Here is a 19,859-nt window from a genome sequence, read left to right as displayed (position 1 = left end):
GTTACAGGCATTGAAACCCTCCACGCCAGAGCTTTGCAAGCACTGCTGCAATAGCCGCATTGATTCTGGTAGGTCACCTGACCTTTCAGTTAATCTGCCCATAGTGTAAATGGCTCATTCAGCACCAACTAACTGAACTGGGTCCATAATTGGACGTGAAGGGACAAACTGCGGAGAGATCAAATGTTAGAGAATTCCCTGCAGAATGGTGCAATGAAGTGTTAGATTATATGTGTGTCCAGTACATGCACAGATAGTGGCTGGAACTTTTACTCATCTAGCTGTGATTGGGGTCTGGTTATTTTTAAAGAAAGGTGAAGAGATGGATTGGTTAGATAAAAGTAAAATTAATAAAGGGGTGAGCATGTTTTTTTTTGGGTGTTTCCCTAGTTTATAAGAACACTCTTGCATTTATATAGCACATTTCATAACCTCAGGACATCCCAATGTGGCTAGGTTGGCTACAAAGCACCCAGCAAACTCCTACACTTGCCTCTGAGTTCAAGTGTGCTACATACTGAGCCACGGCCCACAGCGACAATATTGCACCAAATGCAGGTCCGGAGCAGGGGTGGGCAGGCAGGGAGAGGCTGAGGTTTAGGTTTAACCCTGTAGGCAGCACGTTGGCCAGATTGAAGGAACCTGCGTAATTCTTGTGTCACCGAGGAGGAGGCTCTGTGTGTAGAAACAGAATCACAGCCAGGATTTCATTCACTTCAAACACCAAATAGCTCCTCCCCCAACAGGGACCCCCCAGTGTCCAGCCCAAGAGCGGACAGTGCTGACCCCAGTTCGACCCCGTTGAACTTTAACTTCTGAATTTAAATTTTGATTGCTTCAGTGGCCTAAGCTTACCTGGCTTGGTTCACCTTTAACACTTTACACTACTGCATGTTAAATCTCAGCCTCTTTGCATTTCACATTACTGGTCTAATCCAGGAGTAACATTTTACATCTGAAAATGTAGAAACAAATGACATTTATTCAACTTTCAAGTAATTTGGAAACATCCCAGCACTGAACTACCATCCATTCTGCACACACAATAAAGAAAGACTTTTCCTGAGAGAAGCCAGGTGTAAAATCAGCAGGTTTTGCAGAGATGAGTTTTCCTTTTTTCATTGTCCACCATCATCTGTTCGAAGCAATGAATAAACCCGTGTCGTGGTCCTGCTGATCACAGCGCGGTGTCACGTAGCCCCAGGTCTCCTTGCAGATGTTGCTTCCTCGGGGTTTGGTGTCCAGTCACTGTGGGGCCCTCACTCACTGAGAACAGGAAACAGAATTTTAACATACAGGAGCCAAAACCCTCGTCCTGGCACCGTAGGAGGAGGTGACCGAAGGGACAGATAGTAGGGCCAGGTAATGGGATCAGGGCAGGGGGAATATTTCCAGACAGTGGGGCTACAATTGACTGTCACCAAGGGAGGGCTGGAGAAGGTTGATGGTGGGATAGAGTAATAATATCTGGTAATCGATCCCTTACACACTTCCCCTTCCCCCCCCCTGCCCCCAGCAGTCTGATCCTTAGTGCAGAAATTGAGCCCAGTATGGAGTCGACACTGCCCTGAGCGGAGATATGCTACTGACCAGGTGGGTGAGTGGAGATGTTGTGGCGAGTCAGTAAATCCTGCAGCCTCTGGACTTCGGCCAAGAGTTTATTCCGCTCCTGAATAGGGAAACGACAAAAACAGTGAGTTAGGTTAAGAGACACAGACATACAACCTGGACTGAGAAAAGGCCACTCAGCTCATCCTGCACTCAGTGACTAATCGGGAAGGTCCCAGACTCTCCCCAGGAGGCAAAAGGTAAAGAGTAAAGTCTCGCTTTCCAAAGGGAATCGACCAAACAACTGCTGCCTGCATTTAATGTAATAAACACCCCCTCATTGAGCATTCCCCGGCCACAATCCACTCCCATCACAGCCCAAGCCGCCCTCCCGCGAGCGCCCATCCATCATCCACAACCCCGAGCCCCTCCTCCCTTACCTCGCTACACCTGCCCAGGGTCTCCTCCTGTGAATGGTTTCGCTCCTCTGTTTCCCGCTGAGCCTGTTTCTCTCCGGCGGTTTTCAGAAAACCCGCGTCTTCAAATATTGCTCGCAGCAACTTTCTGTAGCCCTGAAACACGCAGAGCACAAATGGAGCTGGTCATTGGCTGCAGTGTCCCACAGACTAGGTAGCGAGGAGTGGGCTTCTCAATGTGATGATGAGTGGGCTGCAGGAGATGAGTGATTGGAAACGGTGGCTTTGATCCCATTCCCCCAATCAGGCCTTGGTGTGATACCTTCCATGGTGAAATTACCTTGCTATCTTGGGGCAGCAAAGAGAGGGAAAAGAGAACAGCTTGGGCAGATGAAGGGCAGAGATAATTGGCTTGATTTCTCTGTTCTTTCCTCCATTCTGAGGCTGCTCCAGGCCTGAATGTCCCTGAATTTCCATTGACGTGACCTAGGGGAGGAATCCTTGGCACAGCTGCCCCCAGGAGCCTACGTCTGCATAACCCACAGTCACTCGAGCAGGATATGGAGGAACTGCCCCTCTCGCCCCATTAGGCTGCACCTATGATGGCAGGCTCGGGCCCACCAAACAACGAACTTACTTGTTGAGTAATGAGTCCATCGTACAGTGTCTGTTCGACCTGGTCCCATCTATTTCGCAGCTCTTCCTTCAGAGTCGGGTAAACTGCAAATATAAATAAATTTGAGCAGCAACAATACAACTCTCTTCCCCCAAACCCCCTCCTCCCGAAAAAACCAAATCCCCTCCTGCTCAAAGCCCCCAGCACCCACCCCTCCCCTCATAACCCACCCAAACTTAACCCTCCCAAATAACTGCTCCCAACCCCGCAAACCCTGGCTGGGTCGAGATCGGTTATGGCCACATTCCCCACCGGCAGTTTCCCCCCTCCCCCCCAAATACCAATTCCCCAGCAGACCCACACACCAATTTCCCCCGCCCCAGCCCCCTGTGCGCGGCTGTGGACGGAGTTACTTGGCTGGACAGGAGCTGCTATCCCTCTGGGAGGGCAACAGCCCTGCGCCTGACTGACTGACTGACGGGGAACAGCTGTGGTTTCCTTACTCACCCAGTAAGGAGTGGGAGTGGCAGGCCAGCGGCGTCTGGAAGGTCAGCCAGTAGATGCAGGTGTTGGGCTCGGAAACTTGGGCCAGTTTGTGGCTGGTTCCACATGTTAGAAGAATCTGTGAAAGAGCAGAGTTTCACATGGGGGTTAAATGGTTCCATTTGCCAGAGCACCCCAAGATCTGTCCAGTGAGCTTTATGGGACACAGACTGGGCCACCTTCTCCTAATGGCTCAGTGGATAATGCATCGCCACACTGCACAGATCTGATTGCCACCGCGTGTTAACTGACCTGAACCAGGGAGGCAGCAGGAAGCCCAAATCCCGTCTCAGCTCAGTGTCTTTACCCCAATTGAGAGCTTTTATTCCTGGTCCACCTTTGTCCTTTTCCATAACTATAAATCTGACTGCTACCAAAATGCTCTCCCATTGCTACCTCTTCCATCTGCCCCTCTTCATTCCCCAAAACCAAGTCCAGAACCACCCCTTGCCTTGTTGGGCTTGTTACATTCTGGCTAAAGAAGTTCTCCTGAATGCATTTTAGGAATTGCACATCCTCTGTACCATTCACGCTACCTTTCCCCAGTTAATATTTGGGTAGGGAACATTAAGACGGACTGCAAAAGCTTCTATAGATATGTAAAGAGAAAAAGGTTAGTAAAGACAAACGTAGGTCCTCTGCAGTCAGAATCAGGGGAAGTCATAACGGGGAACAAAGAAATGGCAGACCAATTGAACAATTACTTTGTGTCCTCCTCAGTGAATACCGAACCAAACAACCTTCCGGATATAAAAGGGGTCAGAGGGTCTAGTAAGAAGGAGGAACTGAGGGAAATCCTTATTAGTCGGGAAATTGTGTTGGTGAAATTGATGGGATTGAAGGCCGATAAATCCCCAGGGCCTGATGGACTGCATCCCAGAGTACTTAAGGAGGTGGCCTTGGAAATAGTGGATGCATTGAGTCATTTTCCAACATTCCATAGGCTCTGGATCAGTTCCTATGGAGTGGAGGGTAGCCAATGTAACCCCACTTTTTAAAAAAGGAGGGAGAGAAAACGGAATTATAGACCGGTCAGCCTGACATCAGTAGTGGGTAAAATGGTGGAATCAATTATTAAGGATGTCATAGCAACGCATTTGGAAAGAGGTGACATGATGGGTCCAAGTCAGCATGGATTTGTGAGAGAATGCTTGACAAATCTTCTGGAATTTTTTGAGGATGTTTCCAGTAGAGTGGACAAGGGAGAACCAGTTGATGTGGTGTATTTGGACTTTCAAAAGGCTTTCGACAAGGTCCCACACAAGAGATTAATGTGCAAAGTTAAAGCACATGGGATATTGAGGGTAGTGTGCTGATGTGGATTGAGAACTGGTTGTCAGACAGGAAGTAAAGAGTAGGAGTAAATGGGTACTTTTCAGAATGGCAGGCAGTGACTAGTGGGGTACCGCAAGGTTCTGTGCTGGGGCCCCAGCTGTTTACATTGTACATTAATGATTTAGACGAGGGGATTAAATGTAGTATCTCCAAATTTGCGGATGACACTAAGTTGGGTGGCAGTGCGAGCTGAGAGGAGGCTGCAGAGTGACTTGGATAGGTTAGGTGAGTGGGCAAATGCATGGCAGATGAAGTATAATGTGGATAAATGTGAGGTTATCCACTTTGGTGGTTAAAAACAGAGAACATAAGAATTAGGAACAGGAGTAGGCCATCGAGCCCCTCGAGCCTGCTCCGCCATTCAATAAGATCATGAATGATCTGACCATGGACTCAGCTCCACTTACCCGCCCTCTCCCCGTAACCCTTAATTCCCTTATTGGTTAAAAATCTATCTATCTATGACTTGAATACATTCAATGAGCTAGCCTCAACTGCTTCCTTGGGCAGAGAGTTCCACAGATTCACAACCCTCTGGGAGAAGAAATTCCTTCTCAACTCGGTTTTAAATTGGCTCCCCTGTATTTTGAGGCTGTGCCCCCTATAGTTCTAGTCTCCCCGACCAGTGGAAATAACCTCTCTGCCTCTATCTTGTCTATCCCTTTCATGAATTGTAAATGTTTCTATAAAATCACCCCTCATCCTTCTGAACTCCGAGTAAAGACCCAGTCTACTCAATCTATCATCATAAGGTAACCCCCTCATCTCCGGAATCAGCCTAGTGAATCGTCTCTGTACCCCCTCCAAAGCTAGTATATCCTTCCTTAAGTAAGGTGACCAAAACTGCACGCAGTACTCCAGGTGCGGCCTCACCAATACCCTATACAGTTGCAGCAGGACCTCCCTGCTTTTGTACTCCATCCCTCTCGCAATGAAGGCCAACATTCCATTCGCCTTCCTGATTACCTGCTGCACCTGCAGACTAACTTTTTGGGATTCATGCACAATGACCCCCAGGTCCCTCTGCACCGCAGCATGTTGTAATTTCTCCCCATTCAAATAATATTCCTTTTTACTGTTTTTTTTCCCCAAGGTGGATGACCCCACACTTTCCGACATTGTATTCCATCTGCCAAACTTTAGCTCATTCGCTTAACCTATCTAAATCTCTTTGCAGCCTCTCTGTGTCCTCTACACAACCCACTTTCCCACTAATCTTTGTGTCATCTGCAAATTTTGTTACACTACACTCTGTCCCCTCTTCCAGGTCATCTATGTATATTGTAAACAGTTGTGGTCCCAGCACCGATCCCTGTGGCACACCACTAACCACCGATTTCCAACCCGAAAAGAACCCATTTATCCCGACTCTCTGCTTTCTGTTCGCCAGCCAATTCTCTATCCATGCTAATACATTTCCTCTGACTCCACGTACCTTTATCTTCTGCAGTAACCTTTTGTGTGGCACCTTATCGAATGCCTTTTGGAAATCTAAATACACCGCATCCATCGGTACACCTCTATCCACCATGCTCATTATATCCTCAAAGAATTCCAGTAAATTAGTTAAACATGATTTCCCCTTCATGAATCCATGTTGCGTCTGCTTGATTGCACTATTCCTATCTAGATGTCCCACTATTTCTTCCTTAATGATAGTTTCAAGCATTTTCTATTATCTGAATGGTGACAGATTAGGAAAAGGGATGGTGCAACGAGACCTGGGTGTCATGGTACATCAGTCATTGAAGGTTGGCATGCAGGTACAGCAGGCGGTTAAGAAAGCAAATGGCATGTTGGCCTTCATAGCGAGGGGATTTGAGTACAGGGGCAGGGAGGTGTTACTACAGTTGTACAGGGCCTTGGTGAGGCCACACCTGGAGTATTGTGTACAGTTTTGGTCTCCTAACTTGAGGAAGGACATTCTTGCTATTGAGGGAGTGCAGCGAAGGTTCACCAGACTGATACCCGGGATGGCAGGACTGACATATCAAGAAAGACTGGATCAACTGGGCTTGTATTCACGGAGTTCAGAAGAATGAGAGGGGATCTCATAGAAATGTTTAAAATTCTGACGGGTTTAGACAGGTTAAATGCAGGAAGAATGTTCCCAACGTTGGGGAAGTCCAGAACCAGGGGTCACAGTCTAAGGATAAGGGGTAAGCCATTTAGGATCGAGAGGAGGAGAAACTTCTTCACCCAGAGAGCAGTGAACCTGTGGAATTCTCTACCACAGAAAGTTGTTGAGGCCAATTCACTAAATATTCAAAAAGGAGTTAGATGTAGTCCTTATTAGGAGGATCAAGGGGTATGGCGAGAAAGCAGGAATGGGGTACTGAAGTTGCATGTTCAGCCATGAACTCATTGAATGGTGGTGCAGGCTCGAAGGGCCAAATGGCCTACTCCTGCACCTATTTTCTATGTTTCTAGTTGAAATCCCCCACTATTACAGCTCTTTAGTTTTTGCACTTCAGCAATTTGCCCAAATATTTGTTCTTCTATCTCCCTCTTGGGGGTCTGATTGCTTCCCAGTGACCTTTGCTGGAAAGGTCGTACAAACATTGGATAAAAAAGTACTGGGCTCAGCTCTGGGGCCCCTTGCAGTGGAATACATAACATAGAACATAACATAAGAATTAGCAGGAGTCGGCCATTTGGCCCTTCGAGCCTGCTCCACCATTCAATGAGATCATGGCTGATCTTCTACCTCAACTCCACTTTACTGCAGTGTCCCCATATCCCTTAATATCCAAAGGTCCCTTGATCTGTGTCTTGATTATACTTGAGCCTCCACAGTCCTCTGGAGTAGAGAATTCCAAAGATTTACAACCGAGTGAAGAAATTTCTCCTCATCTCAGTTCTAAATGGATGACCCCTTATTCTGAGACTGTGACCCCTGGGTCTAGACTCCTCAGCCAAGGGAAACATCCTCCCTGCATCTACCCTGTCAAGCCTTGTAAGAATTTTGTATGTTTCAATATCACCTCTCATTCTTCTAAAGGCTAGAGAATATCGGCCTAGTCTACTCAATCTCTCCTCATAGGACAATCCCCCCATCCCAGGAATCAGTCTGGTGAACCTTCGGTGCACTCCCTCCATGGCAAGTATATCCTTCCTTAGGTAAGGAGACCCAAACTGTCCACAATACTCCAGGTGTGGTCTCACCCGGGCCCGATATAATTGCAGGAAGATGTCTTTACTCAAATCCTCTTGTAATAAAGGCCAACATACCATTTGCTTTAATCACTTGCTGTACCTGCAGGTTAACTTTCAGTGACTGGTGTACAAGGACACCCAGGTCCCTCTGAACACCAACATTTCCCAATCTCGCTGTTTAAAATATACTCTGCTTTTCTATTTTTACGACCAAAGTGGATAACTTCACATTTCTCCACATTATATTCCATTTGCCAGGTTCTTGCCCACTCACTCAGTCTGTCTGTATCCCCCTTGAAGCCTCTTCACATCCTCCTCACAACTTACATTCCCACCGAGCTTTGTATCATCAGCAAACTTGATATATTACATTTGGTCCCTTCATCCAAATCATTGATACAGATTGTGAATAGCTGGGGCCCCAGCACTGATCCTTGTGGTACCCCACTAGTTACAGTCCGCCAACCCGAAAATGACCCGTTTATTCCTACTCTCTGTGTTCTGTCCTTTAACCAATCCTCAATCCATGCTGGTATAGTACCCCCAATCCCATGAACCCTAATTTTGTTTAATGACCTCTTGCGGGGCACCTTATTGAATTTGCCAAACTTGATTTCTCTCATAAATCCGTGTTGACTTTGCCCAATCTTATTATTTTCTCAGTGCCCTGTTACCACGTCCTTAAGAATAGATTCGAGCATTTTCCCTACTCCTGATGTCAGACTAACCGGTCTGTAATTCCCCGTTTTCTCTCCCTCCTTTTTTAAATAGCAGGATTACATTAGCTATCTTCCAATCTGCGGGAACCGTTCTAGAATCTGGAATTTTGGAAGATGACAACCAATGCATCCACTATCTCTGGCCTGCTGAAACATCATCTGGTTTGCACAAGAAGAATATCCTTTCAAGGGGGGTACAGTCAGCGTGAGTCAGTGCCTCAAGCTGAGTGAACACATACCTTAGTCTGTCTGTTCCTGGTGCCACAGGAATCTCCTTCCTTCATCCACATTCCCACAAATGTGTTGTTCTCAATCTCCCATTCCTGCCAAATTCTGCAGAACAAAAACTGTCAGAGATCTCATTCAGCCTCCCTTGATTACTCCACCAATGTTCCCAACTAAGTTCAAGTGCAGTCTGCACCCTGGGGATTTTCCCCATCTCCCTCTCCCATCCCCATCACCACTCACTCAATCAGCCTGCAGAAGAGGACAAACTAACCCAACAGATCGTTAGTGGAATTCAAGCACAATTTCGAATTTTGGATTTTTTGTCCTCCACACGATTCCCTTTGGCCCATCGGGGCTTCCTATCCCCAGTGTTCTCTTGGTGCATTTCTAATAACCCTGAATCCCATTTGTTGACAAGAAACTTGTCTGGTTCCAGCTTGAAACCCATTAAACTTGCTTCTCCTCCTCCTCCCACGTCGCCGGGAGGGTCGCACTCACTAACCGCGGCACCGGGAGGGTCGCACTCGCTAACCGCGGCACGGGGAGGGTCGCACTCGCTAACCGCGGCACGGGGAGGGTCGCACTCGCTAACCGCGGCACCGGGAGGGTCGCACTCGCTAACCACGGCACGGGGAGGGTCGCACTCGCTAACCGCGGCACGGGGAGGGTCGCACTCGCTAACCGCGGCACGGGGAGGGTCGCACTCGCTAACCACGGCACCGGGAGGTCGGCGCACTGCTAAGCTGGTTTTCTTTTTAACAAACTGACACTGGAATAAACCTCAATTCCCGTCAGGTGACTGGCAAATGTCACTGGAGCGCAGTACCAATAATATCCAACCTGCGAATTGGGGCAAGTATTCTCTCCAGGTCGCCCCCCCCCCCCCCATGATGGACATACCCCAGGATCCCACTGTAAGCGTTCCAGCGAAATGTCTGCTCGTGTTGTGTGATATTGTGGAAAGGGCAGAATTCGTACTTGTACCTACGAAAAAAAGAGACAGCATATAAAGATCATAGAACCGTACACCACAGGAGGCAGCCATTCGGCCCATGATGCCTTTATTGGCATGTTAAACTTTTCCCCTTCAACTATCGAATTCTTTGAAGAGGTAACAGTGAGTGTAAACAAGGAGTAATGCAGGAGATGCAATATATCAAAAAGGCCATATAATAGACTAATGAATAAGGTCAGGGTATACAGAGACAGGGACAAGTAGCAGAATGGAAAGCTAGATGGATACAAGACAGAAAGCAGGGAGTAGGGTAAAGGGAGCTATTCACAGTGGCAGAAGGTGTGTGGTGGTGTTCCACAAGGATCAGTGCTGGGACCAATGGTCACAATTTATATTAACCATTTAGAGTTTGGAATCAAAAACACAATTTCTAAATTTGTGGATGACACCAAATTGGGGGATTGTCAATACTGAGGGGACTGCAACACATTACAGGAGGACATTAATGAATGGGCATATAATGGGCAAATGAAGTTCAACACAGATAAATGTGAGTTATCACATATTGGAAAGGAAAATAGGGAGGTCACATATTACTTGGAAAATAAGAATCTAAATGGGGTAGAGGAGCAAAAGGATCTGGTTGTTCAAATACACAAAACACAAAGTAGCAATACAGGTTAACAAGGCCATAAAATAATAAACCAAGCACTAGAGTTTATTTCTAGAGATTTAGAATTGAAAAGTAGAGAAGTTATACTGCCCCTGTATCATACCTTGGTTAGACCACACTTGGAGCACTGCGTACAGTTCTGGTCACCATATTATAAAAAGGATATAGAGGCACTGGAGAGGGTGCAGAGAAGATTTACAAGGATGATACCAGAAATGCGAGGGGTACATATCAGGGAAGGATGGACAGAGAAGGCTGAGGGGTGACCCAATAGATATCTTTAAAATGATGAAAGATTTTGATCGAGTGGATAGAGAGAGAATGTTTCCACTTGTGGGGAAGAGAGAAACTAGAGGCCATCAATATAAGATAGTCACCCAGAAATCAAATAGGGAATTCAGGAGTGGTGAGAATGTGGAACTCGCATCACAGGGAGTGGTTGAAGTGGATAATATCGATGCATTTAAGGGGAGCCTAGAGAAGTATATGGGGGAGAAGGGAATAGAGGGTTACGCTGATAGATTTAGATGAGGAAAGACAGGAGGAGGCTCGAGTGGAGCATAAACGCCGGCATGGACTGTTGGGCGGAATGGCCTGTTTCTGGGCCGTATATCCCATGGACTGGTTGGGCCAGTGGCCTGTTTCTGGGCCGTATATCCAATGTAATCCTGTGTAAAGTATTTATCCAATTCCCTTTAGAACGATATTATTGAATCTGTCTCCGCCGCCCTTTCAGGCAGAGTTTTTCAGATCACAATAACTCACTGCGTAAAAACATTTCTCCTCACCTCCCCCTCTGGTCCTTTTGCCAATGACCTGAAATCTGTGTCCTCTGGTTACTGTTCCTTCTGCCACTGGAAACAGTTTTTCCTCATTTACTCTTATTAAAACCATGCATGATTTTGAACACCTATCAAATCTCCCTTTAACCTTCTCTGCTCGAAGGACAATCCCCAGTTTAAAGATGTTTCTTTACCTACTGATGGTAAGAGTTGGGTGAGAGATTTCAGGACATCGCTCCACACCACTGCCTACTGCCAGAACCTTCAACTACACTGTCACTGGAACTGTTTACATACAATTTTCCATAAAACTTAAGACACAAAATGTCAGTGAAACTGACCTGCCCCTAACACGGTTTATATTTGGACACGTGTATTTGTACTGCCAAAATAGCCACCAAGCTCCACCCATTGTCTATGATTGGTCCCCTTGGAGGATAAGCCACACCCTGAAGTTTCACTGGAATATGTCACTGGAACCACCCATCCCAATCTTTGCAAATTGTAACTCAATCCACTTTGACTTCCTGAAGCGACAGAGGACAGAGCTCCCCAGAAGACAGCAAGGGCCAGCCTTACCCCAGTCCAAGTACATCCCTCCCCAGCCAAAGTCCCTCCTTACACCAGCGCAAGTACCCCTCCCCTCCTCCATAGATGGGGCATTGTGTATGGATTGTGAACAGGTTTATTGGGTATGAAGTGAATAGTGACAGTGTCGTGACTTCTGGATATCATCCACTCCAACGATGTCCCTTGTCGGGGTCCGGGCCTCCGTCTGCCTGCCTCTGCCTGCCTGCCTCCGTCTGCCTGCCTGCCTCCGTTTGCCTGCCTCCGCCTGCCTGCCTCCGCCTGCCTGACTCCGTCTGCCTGCCTCCGCCTGCCTGCCTCCGCCTGCCTGCCTCCGTCTGCCTGCCTGCCTCCGTTTGCCTGCCTCCGCCTGCCTGCCTCCGCCTGCCTGCCTCCGTCTGCCTGCCTCCGTCTGCCTGCCTGCCTCCGTTTGCCTGCCTCCGCCTGCCTGCCTCCGCCTGCCTGCCTCCGCCTGCCTGCCTCCGCCTGCCTGCCTCCGTCTGCCTGCCTCCGTGCCTCTGTCTGCCTGCCTCCGTCTGCCTGCCTCCGTCTGCCTGCCCCTGCCTGCCTCTGCCTCCGTCTGCCTGCCTCCGCCTGCCTGCCTGCCCCTGCCTGCCTGCCTGGTCTCGGGTCCCCCCCCCGCCGCCACTCTCGGCCGCGTAGAGCGAGAACGGGACCACATTTCCAGCCCGGCACTTCCGGTTCAGGCAGGAGGCATCGGGGCGGACCTTGACAGACACATACGCAGTACAAATAGTTACATTGTTTACATTTTGGACGCGTTTATTTGTACTGTAAAAATGGCCGCCCCTTGTCTCTAATTGGTCTCCTTGAAGATGGAAGAGCAGTACAGCGGGACCTGGGGGTACTTGTGCATGAAACACAAAAGGATAGTATGCAGGTACAGCAAGTGATCAGGAAGGCCAATGGTATCTTGGCCTTTATTGCAAAGGGTGATGGAGTATAAAAGCAGGGAAGTCTTGCTACAGTTATACAGGGTATTGGTGAGGCCACACCTGGAGTACTGCGTGCAGTTTTGGTTTCCATATTTACGAAAGGACATACTTGATGTGGAGGCAGTTCAGAGAAGGTTCACTCGGTTGATTCCGGAGATGAGGGGATTGACTTATGAGGAAAGGTTGAGGAGGTTGGGCCTCTACTCATTGGAATTCAGAAGAATGAAGTGATCTTATCGAAACGTATAAGATTATGAGGGGGCTTGACAAGGTGGATGCAGAGAGGATGTTTCCACTGATGGGGGAGACTAGAACTAGGGGGCATAATCTTAGAATAAGGGGCCGCCCATTTAAAACTGAGATGAGGAGAAATTTCTTCTCTCAGAAGGTTGTGGAAGCTGGGACACTGAATAAATTTAAGACAGAAATAGACAGTTTCTTAAACGATAAGGGGTTATGGGGAGCGGGCGGGGAAGTGGAGCTGAGGCCATTATCAGATCAGCCATGATCGTACTAAATGGCAGAGCAGGCTCGAGGGGCCGTATGGCCGACTCCTGCTCCTATTTCTTATGTAGGCAAATTTCTGTGAAGTCCAAAACCCATAGGGCAGTAATAGTAGGGGATTTCAACGATCCCAATATTGATTGGGACAAATATAGTGTGAGAGGTATAGAGGGTGCGGAATTCCTGAAATGCATTCAAGAGAACTTTTTTAGTCAGTATGTAACAAGCCCAACATGAGAGGGGGCGGTCTTGGATTTAGTTTTGGGGCATGAAGCTGGGCAGGTTGAAGGGGTATCAGTGGGAGAGCACTTGGTGCCAGTGACCATAATTCAGTCAGATTCAGGGTAGTTATGGAGAAGGATATGGATAAAACAGGAATAAAAGTCCCAAATTGGGGAAAAGCTAACTTTGCTAAGTTAAGGAGTGATTGGGCCACAGTGGACTGGAAACAGCTACTTGAAGGTAAATCAGTGTCGGAACAGTGGGAGGCATTCAAGGAGGAGATCCGGAGGGCTCAGGCCAAACATGTGCCCTTAAACAAAAAGGGTGGGACTAAAAAATCGAGCGCCCCCCTGGATGTCTAGGGACTTACAGCAGAGGATAAAGAAAAAATGGAAGCTTACGTCATATACTGAAGACTAAATACTGTAGAATCTCTGCAGGTATATAGGAAGTTCAGAGGTAAAATTAAAAAGGATATTAGGAATGCTAAGAGAGAGCATGAAAAATTCTTGGCCAGTAAAATCAAGGAAAACCCAAAGATGTTCTAGAAATAGATTAGAGCAAGAGGGTAACTAAAGAAAGGGTAGGGCCAATGAGAGGTGGCAGATGTGGGTTTGTTTCTTAACGAATACTTTGCGTCTGTTTTCACAAAGGAAAGGGGCAATGTAGATACTGCTATCGAAGAGGAGTGTGAAATTCATGACGAAATAGACATAGTGAGTGAGGAGTTATTGGGGGTTTGGCAGCTTTGAAAGTGGATAAGTCCCCAGGCTCGGATGAAATGTATCCCAGGATGTTGAGCGAAGCAAGAGAGGAAATAGCAGGGGCTTTGACCATCATTTTCCAGTCCTCTTTGGATTCAGTAATGGTGCCAGAGGACTGGAGGACTGCTAATGTGGTACCCTTGTTTAAGAAGGGGGAAAGGGATAGGCCAAGTAATTACACGCCTGTAAGCCTAACCTCAATGGTGGGAAAATTATTGGAAAAAATCCTTAAGAACAGGATAAATCTACATTGAGAAAGGCAAGCATTAATCAGGGACAGGACAGTAAGCATGGTTTTGTTAAGGGAAGATCATGTTTGACTAACCTGACTGAATTTTTTTGAGGCGGTAACCAAGAAGGTCGATGAGGCTCGTGTGTACGATGTAGTATATATGGACTTTCGCAAAGCTTTTGATAAGGTCCCACATGGCAGACTGGTCACAAAAGTAAAAGTCCATGGGATCCAGGGCAAAGTGGCAAGTTGGATCCAAAATTAGCTCAGAGGTAGGAAGCAAAGGGTAATGGTTGATGGATGTTTTTATGACTGGAAGGATGTTTCCAGTGGGGTTCCGCAGGGCTCAGTACTGGGTCCCTTGCTTTTTGTGGTATATATCAATGATTTAGATTTGAATATAGGGAGTATGATTAAGAAGTTTGCAGACAACACTAAAATTGGTTGTGTGGTGATAATGAAGAGTAAAGTCATGGGCTGCAGGAGGATATCGATCTACTGGTCAGGTGGGCAGAGCTGTGGCAAATGGAATTTAATTTGGAGAAGTGTGAGGTGATGCACTTTTGGAGGGCTAATAAGGAAAGGGTATACACATTAAGCGGTAGGCCACTTAGAAGTGTAGATGAACAAAGGGACCTTGGAGTGCTTGACCACAGATCCCTGAAGGTAGCAGGCCAGGTGGATAAGGTGGTTAAGAAGGCATACGGAATGCTTGCCTTTATTGGCCAAGGCATAGAATATAAGAGCAGGGAGGTTATGCTTAAATTGTATAATACATCATCATCACAGGCAGTCCCTCGAAATTGAGGAAGACTTGCTTCCACACTAAAAGTGAGTTCTCAGGTGACTGAACAGTCCAATACGGGAATTACAGTCTCTGTCACAGGTGGGACAGACAGTGGTTGAGGGAAGGGGAGGGTGGGACTGGTTTGCCGCACGCTCCTTCCGCTGCCTGCGCTTGGTTTCTGCATGCTCTCGGCGACGAGACTCGAAGAGCTCAGCGCCCTCCCGGATGCTCTTCCTCCACTTAGGGCGGTCTTTGGCCAGGGACTCCCAGGTGTCGGTGGGGATGTTGCACTTTATCAGGGAGGCTTTGAGGGTGTCTTTGAAATGTTTTCTCTGCCCACCTGGGGCTCGCTTGCCCTGTAGCAGTTCCGAGTAGAGCGCTTGCTTTGGGTGTCTTGTGTCCGGCATGCGGACAACGTGGCCCGCCCAGCGGAGCTGGTCGAGTGTGGGGTCAGTGCTTCGATGTTGGCCTGATCGAGGACGCTAATGTTGGTGTCTGTCCTCCCAGGGGAATTGCAGGATCTTGCGGAGACATCGTGTATAATACTTTGGTTCGGCCACAGCTGGAGTACTGCGTGCAGTTCTGGTCGCCCTTTTATAGGAAGGACGTGATTGCACTAGAGAGGGTGCAGAAGAGATTTACGAGGATGCTACCTGGAATGAAGAATCTTAGCTATGAGGAGAGATTGCATAGGCTGGGTTTGTTCTCCTTGGAACAGAGGAGATCTCATTGAGGTGTATAAAATTTTGAAGGGCCTGGACATAGTGGATAGCAAGGGCCTATTTCCCTTGGAGGAGGGGGCATAGATTTAAGGTGGTTGGAAGATTTAGAGGGGATTTGAGGGGAAGCTTCTTCACACAGGGTTGTGGGAATCTGGAACTCACTGCCTGGAAGGTGGTGGAGGTAGAAACACATTTAAAAAGGTGCTTGGGATGTGCACGTGAAGTGCAGTAACCTGCAGGGCCTATGGACCTAGAGCTGGTAAGTGGGATTAGACTGGATAGCCTCTTGTTGGCTGGCGCAGATAGGATGGGAAGTATTGCAGGAAATGGAATACGGCCAGGGTGATCTGGATTAGTTTCGATCGCCTGGATGGGTCGGAGAGGAATTTTCCCAGATTTTTCACCCCCAAGTGGCCTGGGTTTTTATCTGGTTTATTTGCCACTCCCAGGAATTTGCATGGCTCTGGTTGGGGTAGAGTGTAAAATGTTTTGGTGCAGGGGGTATCACAGTTGTGTGAGGCGGACTGGTTGGGCTGGGTGCTCTTTACCGCCATTGTTCACAGGTTTATATATAACCTTCAGGGCTGCTGACCGAGGGCCGTGCGGCTCTTTGTCGGCCGGCGCAGACACGATGGGCCGAAATGGCCTCCTCCTGCGCTGTAAATTTCTATGTGTCTATAAGCCACACCCTGAGGTTTCTCTGGAATGTGTAACTGGAACCGCCCAGCCCAAGTTCTCACTGACTTCGTAAAGTGTAACTTGATCTAGTGCGACTTCCAGAAGCCACCAAGTGCCAGCCGCCCCCTCCCACACATGGGGCATTGTGTGCGGATTGTTAACGGGTTTATTGGGTATGAACTGTCAGTGTCGTGACTTCTGGATTTCATCCACACCAACGATGTCGGGCTTGGGTGTAAAGGGGGTCGGAAAAATGTGATTTGCCTTCCCAGAGTTCCCTCTCTTCCCCTCCCACCCCAAAACCAGGCGCTCTCTGCACCTGCCATCACCCCTTCCCCCTCCCCCTCCAACCAGGCTCTCTCTCTCTCTGCACTCCCTCCAACCAGGCTCTCTCTCTCTCTCTGCACCCCCTCCCCCTCCCCCTCCAACCAGGCTCTCTCTCTCTCTCTGCACCCCCTCCCCCTCCCCCTCCAACCAGGCTCTCTCTCTCTGCACCCCCTCCCCCTCCAACCAGGCTCTCTCTCTCTGCACCCCCTCCCCCTCCAACCAGGCTCATTCTCTCTCTGCACCCCCTCCCCCTCCAACCAGGCTCTCTCTCTCTCTGCACCCCCTCCCCCTCCCCCCAAAGCCAGGCGCTCTCTGCACCCGCCAATACCCCCTCCCACCAGGCTCTCTCTCTCTCTCTCTGCACCCGCCATCACCCCCCCCCCCCTCCAACCAGGCTCTCTCTCTCTCTCTCTGCACCCCCTCCCCCTCCAACCAGGCTCTCTCTCTCTCTGCACCCGCCATCATCCCCTCCCCCTCCAACCAGGCTCTCTCTCTCTCTGCACACGCCATCACCCCCTCCACCTCCCCCTCCAACCAGGCTCTCTCTCTCTCTGCACCCACCACTCCCTCCCCCGCACCCCCCCAAACCAGGCTCGCTCTCTCGCTCTCTCACCCCTCGGCGGTCCAGCGGGGTGTGTTGGGGGCCGCACTTCCAGTTGGGGCGGGAACTCGAACAGGCGGGAGGACCGGGGACAGAGACTCCACAGATAAATCACAGTACAAATAGTCACTTTGTTATATTTACTGTAATCAATAACATTGGTACTCACGCAGACTCGATCATACTGAAGCATTTCCCAGCAAGTCTGTGCAGATGAGGAGGGCCTGAAATAAAAAGCACAGCATCTCCCTGACTGAGTTCATCATCATCATCATCATCATCATCATCATGGGCAGTCCCTCGAAGCGAGGATGACTTGTTTCCACGCTAAAATAGGATCAGTTCACAGATGTTCCAATGAAGGACCTAATATTCCAGACCCCAAACTACATGTTGAAGGGTGGAAGATGCCTGTGGGTGGATTTTTTTAACGTGGGGTGACCGTTACACACCAGCCACCACACGGGCTTGACAGAGCCAGGTCTTGGTCCAGTGGCAAGGGTTAACCAGGACGACTGGAGACCAGCTCTGTGCACGGACCTAGTGCGCGCACATCGCAGTGTGGGCTGGGCCCGTGCTGCTCCCTCACCTCTCCTGGGCCCCGGTCACTTCCTCCCACAAATTCTTGCCGCTCCTTCGCCCCTCCTGCTGTGTCTGCTCGCTCTGCAATCAGCGACCGGACTTCGCAGCCCTTGCCCTCCTGCAGTGCTATGCCACTGCACGCTGCTCCCTCTGATGGCCCCGGCCTGCTGATGGTCTTACAGGCCGGGACTTACATGCAGCCTTTCAATCACAGTAAATCCTCTGACACCACACTACATCACTCACTCACTGGCCCCTCCCCTGGGCAGAGACAGTCACTCACTGGCCCCTCCCCTGGGCAGAGACAGTCACTCACTGGCCCCTCCCCTGGGCAGAGACAGTCACTCACTGGCCCCTCCCCTGGGCAGAGACAGTCACTCACTGGCCCCTCCCCTAGGCAGAGACAGTCACTCACTGGCCCCTCCCCTGGGCGGACAGTCACTCACCGGCCCCTCCCCTGGGCGGACAGTCACTCACCGGCCCCTCCCCTGGGCGGAGACAGTCACTCACTGGCCCCTCCCCATGGGCGGAGTCACTCACTGGCCCCTCCCCTGGGCGGAGACAGTCACTCACTGGCCCCTCCCCATGGGCGGAGTCACTCACTGGCCCCTCCCCTGGGCGGAGTCAGTCACTCACCGGCCCCTCCCCTGGGCGGAATCAGTCACTCACCGGCCCCTCCCCTGGGCGGAGACAGTCACTCACCGGCCCCTCCCCTGGACGGAGTCAGTCACTCACCGGCCCCTCCCCTGGGCGGACAGTCACTCACCGGCCCCTCCCCTGGGCGGAGTCAGTCACTCACTGGCCCCTCCCCTGGGGGGAGTCAGTCACTCACTAAGCCCCTCCTTTGCAGGGGGGAGAGAAAGAAACCTCCCATTAGTATGTCTTACCTGAGATCGCAGCGGGGCTGATTTTTGGTTGTAGTCGGTTCACTTGGGACAGGAAAGGATTATTTAGCCTGCAACAAAAATAGTTGAAACGTTTTTGGGGGCAGGGATCAGATATTTATGCTTTTTCTCTTCACATTTCCCAGGTTTCCCCCGTCAGAGAAGGCCCTTTGTCGTAGGGTTAGAGCATAAGAACACAAGAAACAGGAGCAGGAGTCGGCCATTCGGCCCCTCGAGCCTGCCCCGCCATTCAATACGATCATGGCTGATCTGATACTGGGCTCAATGCCACTTCCCTGCCCACTCCCCATAACTCTCGACTCCCTTATCGCTCAAAAATCTGTCTCTCTTCACCTTAAATATATTCAATGACCCAGCCTACACAGCTCTCTGGGGCAGAGAATTTCAAAGATTCACAACCCTGAGAGAGCAGAAATTCCTCCTCATCTCAGTTTTAAACGGGCACCCCCTTATTCTGAAACTATGCCCCCTAGTTCTAGATTCCCCCACGAGGGGGAACATCCTCTCGGCATCTACCCTCAGAATCTTATGTTTCAATAAGATCCCTCTCATTCTTCTAAACTCCAAGTATAGGCCTAACCTCTCTTCATATGACAACCCCTTCATCTCCGGAATCAACCTGGTGAACCTTCTCTGAACAGCCTCCAATACAAGTATATCCCTCCTTAAATACGGAGACGAAAACTGTACACAGTACTCCAGGTGTGGCCTCACCAATACCCTGTACAGTTGTAGCAGGACTTCCCTGCTTTTATACTCTATCCCCCTTGCAATAAAGGCCAACATTACATTTGCCTTCCTGATTACCTGCATGCTAACATTTTGCGTTTCATGCACAAGAACTTCCAGATCCCTCTGTACTGCAGCATTTTGTAATCGCTCCCCATTTAAATAATAATTTGCTTTTTTTTATTTCTCCTACCAAAGTGGATAACCTCACATTTTTCCACATTATACTCCATCTGTCTCGACCCTTCATGATTTTAAACTTCTATCAAACCAAGTCCAAGTCATTAATATATCGGAGTGATTATCTGCAAG

The 19,859-nt window shown here is 49.2% G+C and overlaps 1 protein-coding gene across 1 annotated transcript; it reads right to left on the bottom strand.

Annotated features, from left to right (window-relative positions):
• Nucleotides 1–962: 962 nt before the first annotated feature.
• On the bottom strand, nucleotides 963–18,894 carry LOC139225818 (N-acetylglucosamine-1-phosphotransferase subunit gamma-like; the record flags this gene model as incomplete). Its single annotated transcript, XM_070856662.1, has 9 exons — nucleotides 963–1,266; nucleotides 1,591–1,669; nucleotides 1,989–2,120; nucleotides 2,602–2,684; nucleotides 3,088–3,202; nucleotides 8,573–8,666; nucleotides 9,462–9,545; nucleotides 17,501–17,555; nucleotides 18,801–18,894. Coding segments are annotated over 9 exons (825 nt in total), but the record flags the coding sequence as incomplete, so codon positions are not given.
• Nucleotides 18,895–19,859: the final 965 nt, after the last annotated feature.

The sequence above is a fragment of the Pristiophorus japonicus genome, chromosome 15 (genome assembly GCF_044704955.1).
Source record: "Pristiophorus japonicus isolate sPriJap1 chromosome 15, sPriJap1.hap1, whole genome shotgun sequence".
Classification (NCBI taxonomy): Eukaryota; Metazoa; Chordata; class Chondrichthyes; family Pristiophoridae; genus Pristiophorus; species Pristiophorus japonicus.
This window is presented reverse-complemented; position numbering and strand designations above follow the sequence as displayed.